General features: G+C 37.7%; 1 protein-coding gene across 1 annotated transcript in view; it reads right to left on the reverse strand.

The window, feature by feature from the left end:
* Window positions 1-334: 334 nt before the first annotated feature.
* Window positions 335-8,786, reverse strand: part of Plekha3 (pleckstrin homology domain containing A3) — a 20,939-nt gene continuing 12,487 nt past the window's right edge. Inside the window, exons 5-7 of the mRNA XM_004634714.3 lie at window positions 7,045-7,088; window positions 5,843-5,958; window positions 335-1,642 (exon numbers count right to left, since the gene is read on the reverse strand). Coding sequence (XP_004634771.1) covers window positions 1,515-1,642; window positions 5,843-5,958; window positions 7,045-7,088 — 288 coding nt within the window. The 3' untranslated portion in view covers window positions 335-1,514. The remainder of the gene's footprint in view (window positions 1,643-5,842; window positions 5,959-7,044; window positions 7,089-8,786) is intronic.

An 8,786-nucleotide genomic window follows, 5' to 3' on the forward strand; every position in this document is an offset into this window, starting at 1 on the left:
GCTCAGCCTGCCCTGGGGGCAGGGCTGGCGTGGCCCATGGTGCTGGAGAGATTGAACCATGGTCCATGACCTTTGCCTAAGCTTGCCTAAGCAGGTGCTTTAGACTGTTGAGTATTTTGCCACCCCCACCAACATTAACTCTTAAAAGTATTCCCACAAACGCTAACAAGAAAAACTTTGACGTGAATTAATCACACCATCCTAGGTGCACAGACACCGAAGCAAGCTTCATACTGTGGGCCTGAACACATAACATCAAATGGATACAGCCCACTTAATAAAGACTAGATAGAATATCAGTAACTGTAAAAAACACCATGTATTATATGAAGGGTTTGAATGCAAAAACCACATATTTATTAAACATATCATTAACTTAAAAACACCAAGCCAATTTCTTTTAAAGTGCTGCTCATCCAAAACCTTAGACAAAACCATCACCCCAAAGTGAATTTTTAAAAACAGATTATAAGGCAAACACTGACAATATATACGGACAGGCACTACAAAAAATGCTATTTGTTCTTTAACTATATAATGCCATTCTCAAGTGATATATAATAGTCTTCTTGACAGGATTCCTTCTTTGTATAAATATTCATAAATAAAAAACTGTCTCTAGATATTCTAAAGAGCTGCAAACAATACCTCACAACAGCAGCTTAATGTCTATTTTAGGAAAAAAGCACTAAAATGTTCTTCCATTGACAGTCGTTTATTTCTCTGGTTTAAGTGAGCAAGGTCACTACAGCATTACCTCCTTTGTAGAACAATGCAAATAACAGTGCACACACATCTTAAATTTGGTAGGTAACAAAAGATACAACGCATTCATCTTTTGAGGCAACAAAAAAATAAATAAATAAAAAATTAAATATTTTAACCCAACATTCGGATTTGACAAATCAGTAGTGTCAACTTCACATATGAAGGACAGAGTCTACTTTTTTTGAAAAATGCTCAATTTATCATTGTATCTGGGCTAAAAATATTTAGGATATTAAGTGCTTTCCTTTCTGCTCAAAGGAATATAATACAATCACCATCAAGCTGCTATTGTTAACTCATTTTAAGCTGGCGTAAAGTGACCTTTTGGTCCATGGCACAAGTTACATATCACATTTCTGTCAAACTGAAACCTTGTAAGATTTCATGTTTATAAGCTACAATACACACTGACCAAGCTGTCAGTCCCTCACAGTTTTTTAGAAAAATATCTACATTTGTCTTTATGGATGTCAAAATGTTATTCCATCATTTGTTTAAAAAAAAAAAAAAAAAGAAAAGAAAATGCACATTCGTACTGTGAAGTTATTAGGAAAATACTCTTGCAAATAAACTATATAAAGATAAAATACACTTCAAAAGTATGTGGGTTGTTTCTGTTTGTTTTACAATAGTCTGTAAAGTGCAAGAAATCCTAAGTAAAGGGAAAAAACTACTCCCTATAACGAGTTTAATTACAGCAGCTTTTGCATAGCAATACTTAGAGGAAGTTGGATGCTTCAATTTCCTCAGGGAGAGAAGGATGGAAGAGGCTCTTCCAGTTCAGCATTCTTTTTGGCTGTAAGTCTGCTTTCTTCAGGAATGGTTGCTGATGCCAAATCTCCATTGAGTGTATTTCTTGAACAGTGAACAGGTCCTATGAAAAAGTTGTTTAGAAATTTAAACAGCTTATCAATGTTAACTTTAGTCCTTTGTGAAAATGTACTTTACTTTTTTTAATCATTTTATTTTTTTATTTTTTAAATAATTTTATTGAGAAACAAATAGCAAAGAGATAGTTTCAAAACCAATCACTAGCAGTTTCAATATTTATTACACTGCATATTGTTGTCTTAGGGGTTATTCATTATACAAGATGTAGACATGACATCCTGTCCACAAACACTATTAGAATAAATCTTTCTATTCATTGAATTAAGAGAAAGCTGTATATCTATCCTATTTTGAATATGCAGATACAAAATGTATTCATTTTATTCCCTTTTTTTGTTTAGTTTTGTCAGAGAAGGGTATTCCATTGTCACTTAAATATTGTAGGTACATGAATTCAGCAAAATATTCCAATATAGTCCAGTCGTCCATAATAGTAGTGGTTTATTCATAGGACTGGCAATGTCAGAAGTTACTGACTTGAGCCTTTTACAGCTTAGCATATTAATATGGCATTACTTTTTATACTTCATTTTCATACTTTTCTACTGGATGGTTAAGACCAAGATAAAGCAAGACCTATATAACAAAAAATGTAACTTTTTTATTTGATAAGGTCAAATTTCCTTAGGATTTATCCTGAAACCCTATACTGCACTTTGTAGATCTTTTGTCAGTGTCAGCCATGTGGATGAGTCACAGCCATTGCCTGACCAATTTTGCTCTCTGTGAAAGTGTGAGAGAATGTTTTCTCTCCATGTGACTCTCCTTAAGCACATTCTACTTCACTGATCACTTTCCCCAGTGGCCCCATAATCTCCTTGATCAGAAAATTGGAACACAACTGAGATACATGATATTACAGTACTCAGCTATAAAGAATGATAAACTTGAAGCCTTTATAGTTAAGTGGATACCACTTGAAGATACACTAAGTGAAATAAACCAGATCCACATGTGTAAATATCGTATGTCTCCCTAGTATAAGAACTCAAAGAAGAAATAAAAATAGAAAGGTATAACACAATTAAAAGGAAAACGAGAACCTGAGGATTAGACCACGAAGAGAGAGCAAAGAGAAAAGCTAGGAAACATGACAGAAGCAAAGCCATATATTTATATGCACAAGATGGCTAAGGCAATGATCCTGAGAATCTTCAGCCTGTTTTTGAAATTAGCAGTTAATTGGTAGGATTCTCACCCTGACTAACTATATACGCTGATTCCTGCGAACAACTGCACTGAAGATAGCAATGTGTAATAGTAGGGTCATGCTTGGAATGCCTGTCATTCTGGTCTTCTAAATATGTACTGCTTGTCATGATATACCAACTACTGTCATACTGTCTCTCAAATAAATGTTTGTTTAAAAAAAAGGGTAATAAATGAAAAAAGGAGACAAGAAAAAAAAATGTCACAGGACTGTCCTGCTACAATGCTGTATATGGTTAGATTTCTGGACTCATGTGTAAACAACATAAAAATTATATAATTCTTTATGCCTTTTTTTTGCAGAACCAGGGATTGAACTCAGGCTCTTGAGCTTGCCAGAGAAGCACTTACCCACTGAGCCATCTCCCTGGCCCCCCCTTATGCCTATTTTTAAAATATATTTTAATTTCAATTTTTTTTCTTCATCTTCTGTAGGGACTCAAAATTTGATATATCAATATTTGATGGAAAATACCTGTTCCATGTTATGCCTAAAATGTTTGATATTCAGACAGATAGTGAGGTTAAGCTCAACTGCCTATGTTGTAGGGTAAAAATAATAAGCTTCTCTTCTGAAGGGTTAACAACCTAAGTGTAGACCAAAAGTTAGAGAGAAAGAAGGGCTGCAAGGACAGCCAACATTTTGGCCCCAGCCTTTCAAGGCCAATGAAGACTCGGGACACTGAAAATGTACTTTAAATTTCCTATTCAAAAATGTGAAATTCCTATTAATTTTTCCTTTAATAGAGAAAAATCTTTTTTTTTTTAACCACTGACAGTCATAAGAGAGAAATTTCAGAGTTCATGAGATAAATTACAAAACTATTCAAAGTAGAAATTTTTATTTTGTTCATTGCTTATAATCATGGTTGGCGCATCGGGGCCGTCAATACTTACTACATTGAATTTAGTCTTCCTTAAGTATTTTTTTGAGCCTGATTGGTTTGATGCTATCAGCACCCTCCCTGCTTCTAGATGAAGAAACTAAGATCCAGAAAAGGTTACATGCTGTAGTGTAGATCCAAATTTACATCTGTGTTTCATTATAAGACTTCCTTTTATTTCAATTTTTAAAACTGTTTTTTTCCATTTGGGCAGTTATTATTGACTGATCTGCAAGCTCACTGATTATCTCCTTTTTACAATACAGTCCACAGATGAACTGACCAAAGGTAACATCCATTCTTGTGAAAGATACATTGTACAGAATCTTTATTACATTCCTTTTTTTTGTACTGGGAATCACTCTGCGCTTGCTAGGCAGGCACTACGCCACTAGGACATGTACTTTGTTCCAGCAAGTACAAAAATTCTTCCAGATATAGTTTGCTTTTTCAAAGGGGCAGGCCTAATTTTATTTTATCTTTAGTGAGAGGTCAGGACCTTCTCTCTTAGAAGTGCCCATACCTGTCATCCCAATGATCCAGGAAACTAAGACAGGAAGATTACAAGTTTAAATCCAGCCTGGAGGGCTGGTGAGATAGTTTAGGGGACTAAGCACCTGCTCAGGCAAGCGCAGAGACCAGGGTTCAATGCCTAGTACCATATACCACACCAGCCCCGCTCCTGGGCATGCTGAGTTGGCCACACAGACTAGGTATGGTGGTGCATACCTGTAATCCAAGCACTGGGGAGGCTGCAAACAGGAGGATTACTACAAATCTGAGCTGTGTAGTGAGACTCTGTACCAAATACATTAAAATAAAATAAAAAATAAATCCAGCCTGGGCTAGACAGTGAGACCCAGTCTCAAAAAAATATATAAAAGGGAACTCAGGCTGGGCATGGTAGTGTATGACTATAATCCCAGGAGGCTGAGGCAGGAGGATCACAAGTTCAAGCCCACCATGGCCTACATAGTAAGTTCAAGGCCAGCCTGAGCTGCATAGCAAGGCCCTGCCTCCCAAAATCCACCCCCATCCCCAACACAGCTCAGTATGAAGGCCCTGGATACAATCTTCAGTACTGAAAAGAAAACAAAACAAAACAACTAAAGGACAGCGTTCCAGTCTTATTGAGGTGAGGTAAGACTGTAATATTCGGCACTGTGGAAATGTGTGAAGCAGGGCACCACAGGGAAGAAAGCCACAGAAAAGGAAGGTCCTGATAGTCTAAACAGCGATGTTCTAGCTCTTCACTGAGGGCTCGGCTACAGTCACAGAATGAGACTAAGGTGCATGGAGATCATCAGAGGACACACAATTCAGAATGTACTGGAATTCCAATTTATACACGGTGAAAAAGTTCACAGAACACTTCAGGTTTTAACTGAAACTCCAGGGCGGCTGCACCTCAGGCATAAGGGCCCCACGACATGACTTTCTGAGTTAGGTGACAAGGTACCTCATACTGAAAGTTCCTGTTTCCAAAGGGGATGCAGAACTATCATTGCATAATTTCTATCACACATTTCACTGGAAATAGTACTGACTTTAAAAAGTATTACCATGAAGACATAGTAAGACTGTATTTGTATTCACTAGAAATTGTTACTATCAAAAGACACTGTGACACACTTCCAAACTTTTTCTCTTCCGAGACAAATAAAAATTTTAACATAAATCATAAAACCTTTCCTAAAAATCACATTATGCTGTCTCATATAATACACCACTATCAGATAAAATTATTTTCCTTAGCCATTTTAAGGCATATAAATAATTGGGCTGGTTTATTTGGACTTAGAACCTAATTTTATTTTCCCCAGAATCCTACCTGCAATTCATGCTTTCTTCTAAAATGCTTTTCAAATATGTGTATTTACAAAGCAATCAATCCTCAGCACTTCCTAGCTACTAAGAGGATATACGAGCAACTGTTGATTGTATGTGATCTGCTTAGCTCTGAATTAATGAACTAGTCTAAGAAGAAAGTACAGTGGCCTAATACCAGTACCCTCCAGTTCCAGAACTTACAGAGCCTACAACAATTTTGCTAAATAGGTCAAAGAAGGAGACAAGGCTATCTAACTTACTGTCTGGGTCTTCAAGGGGAATATCATTACAAGAGTCTGTATCTGAGTAGGTTCTTCGGCGTCGCTGGGAGAGTCGGTGAAGTGAAGACACTGGTTCTTTCACAGAGTAGCTGCTCCTGCAAATTAAATTAAAAGCATTAAGTTTCAAGACTTTGAACAAATGAAAACACCCTTAACTGAAATTTTAAATGACTACTTTTAACAGGGAGGAAGACTAGTTTTAGCCCAACCTTCCATGTTAGCAACTCTTCTACTCATTCATTGCTAGTGAGTCAGCCCATTTAGATTCCAGCTTTCTCAGCTGAAACAATCAGCTGGAATTATCAGCTAGCTAATAAGGCCTCCACACTGAACTCGGTGGAAAAGGAACACAATGAAGGAGACTTTTTTTCAGAGGGGAGGGCTCAGCAAGACAGCAGGCATATAAGATGGTTTACCAAAGTACGAAAACTAAAAGGCAAGTACATCTAAGGTCAATCCACATCTAATCAGAGACAACAGACTTTAGACACAGGCAACAGGTTTAGGGAAGATGCTAGGGCAGACTCCTTGAGAGCAGCACAAGAAGCTATTACAAAAAGGAGGCTAGAAAAACATAGAAATCAGTCTAAAAATTTGTATTTTTAAGCAAAGCATCACTACCTGACAGCATTTCAGTTTTTATGATGTCCAGCACTACTATACTTACTGACAATGCTGTACCTCCAGGGAAAAATAAACTTTTTAGGTTTTCATATCTTATTTCATAAGATTAAAAAGATAAAGTATAATTAGAAACAATTCTATCATAAGAACAAGTTTGAGGGCCGGTGAGCTAGCTCATGGACTAAATGCCTGCTTCCGCAAGTGCAGGGGCCAGGGTTCGATCCCAGACACCACATGCTGCACTGGCCCTGTCCCCAGGCAAGCTGGGCCAGGGACTGAGTCTGGGTGTGGGGGCACATGCCTGTAATCCTAGTGCTACGGAGGCTGAAAACAGGAGGCTCACTATGAGTTCGAGCTGCATAGTGAGACCCTGCACAAAAGAACAAGTTGGCAATGGCTGACTCTAACAGATATACAAAGGAGTACTGGGAGGAGCACACAGGAATGACTTTAACTACGCAGAGTCTACATTTCATACCACTTACTACAGGCCTGAAAAATTTACCTAGGTATGCATAATCTTAAGCGAATTTGATCAGAAGAGTAGGTCACTTTACCTCTCTGAACTGCAAGAACCAGGGTGACTGACAGAACGTTTCATCTAGAAATTAAAAAAACAAAATTAGCACAATCTTGTCAATAGTAATAAAGTTCTGATTTTTTATTATCACTATTGTTACTTTTATCATCATAATTAACATAAATTTATGTAGAGAAAAACATGTCTGGCCAAAACTTTTTTCTTTCATAGAGTCAAGTAGTATGAGCAGCATGATGTCAGGCTTTCTCCTTATAACCATCAAACAAACACCAAAATATGCTGTTTTCTTTTCTCAATCTTAAAAGCCAAACTTTATATATGTGTGTGCATATGGGTGTATAGAGAAATATAAGGAAGAGTGTGTAAATCACTAATCCAAAAGTCCCATGCTTTTGTGATTAAAAAGGAATGCCCAGCAAGCCAGAAAATGTTATAATGAACGTCTCTCTTTTCTTCTGAAGGCCAAAAGTCGAGTTAGGCAACAAAGCTTCCCTTCACCATTCATCCCTCAAGGAGCTGTGGCTTTCATGGAGGACAGAAACAACTCAAGTCTTTAAAGAGCTCAAAGGAAGGACCCCAAACTTCAAATAGATTTCCACAACATATATTTTAATCTCATTAAGCTGGGCACTAATAAATAGGACAAATACTAAACATAATTTAGAAGACCAAAACTACTCCATCAAAAAAATAAAGGGAGATGTCCAGTGAGACAGATTACTTCAGAGTTGAACAAGGTATCGCAAAGCAAAGTTTATACTAAAGGTTGAAGACGGTTCAGTAAATTTAATTTTATTATTAAATTTTATTTCATATCAGTAAACACCTCATGTTATTCTTTTCCATGCCCAGTCCCAAGAGTACCTACCACCCGGGCCTCACATGTGTGCTAGGTAAATGCCTCCTACCTTTGGAACTAAACGCCTGGCTGCTGACAAATCCCAGGTGAGATAGCAGTGGGTACACCCAGCTGACTTACAGCTCACTTACATCTGCCAGGTGATACGATGTACACAGACATGCGCCTCTCATTCTGACAGAAACTATTTTTTAGACTTACTCATCCTATGATAGCCTCACTACTACAATAACCACTCCCCTGTGCATCAAAGTGGCAGCTGTCTAAATTTTCATGATTTGCAATAAAGTTAAATCTAAGTCTTTTTAAACAAGGTTAAATTACATGAACTACATAAACTGGTTAAAGAGATGAAAAATTCCCAAATATTCCAGCTATATTTTTCATATCAATGTTTTTATAAAAACATTTCGTATCAGTAAATAACTCGTGTTATTCTTAATCACATATGTTGCCCTTCAAGATAGTCTGACCTTGACTTCCACACTACGTGCTGCCTGCATCAGGACCAGAATCCACAATTCTTGTCTTTTACATCAAGCAAAACGGCACAGCTACGCAGCATAAGCAGCTTCTAACCTATGGCTTCAGACTAACACTGAACATCTTAGAGACAGTTACAAGCCAGACGTGGCAGCACACTGCAGTACTTGCAGTACTGCAGAAGGCTGAGGCAGGAGGGATTACAAGTTCCAGGCCAGCTGAGGTAACTGAGTGATGCCTTACACTGTGTCTCAAAATAAATTAGAAGGAGAGTCTGGTGATGTGGCAAACACCCCAAGTTCAACCCCCAGTATTAAAAGACTACACACAGGGGGCCTGGCCCTAGCTCAGTCCTTTAAGTGGCTGCTTCCACAAAGCTGTCAGCCTCAGGTTCCTGGAGTTCGAACCTCACAACT

Source organism: Octodon degus, unplaced genomic scaffold (genome assembly GCF_000260255.1).
Source record: "Octodon degus isolate 3935 unplaced genomic scaffold, OctDeg1.0 scaffold00065, whole genome shotgun sequence".
NCBI classification, from domain to species: domain Eukaryota; kingdom Metazoa; phylum Chordata; class Mammalia; order Rodentia; family Octodontidae; genus Octodon; species Octodon degus.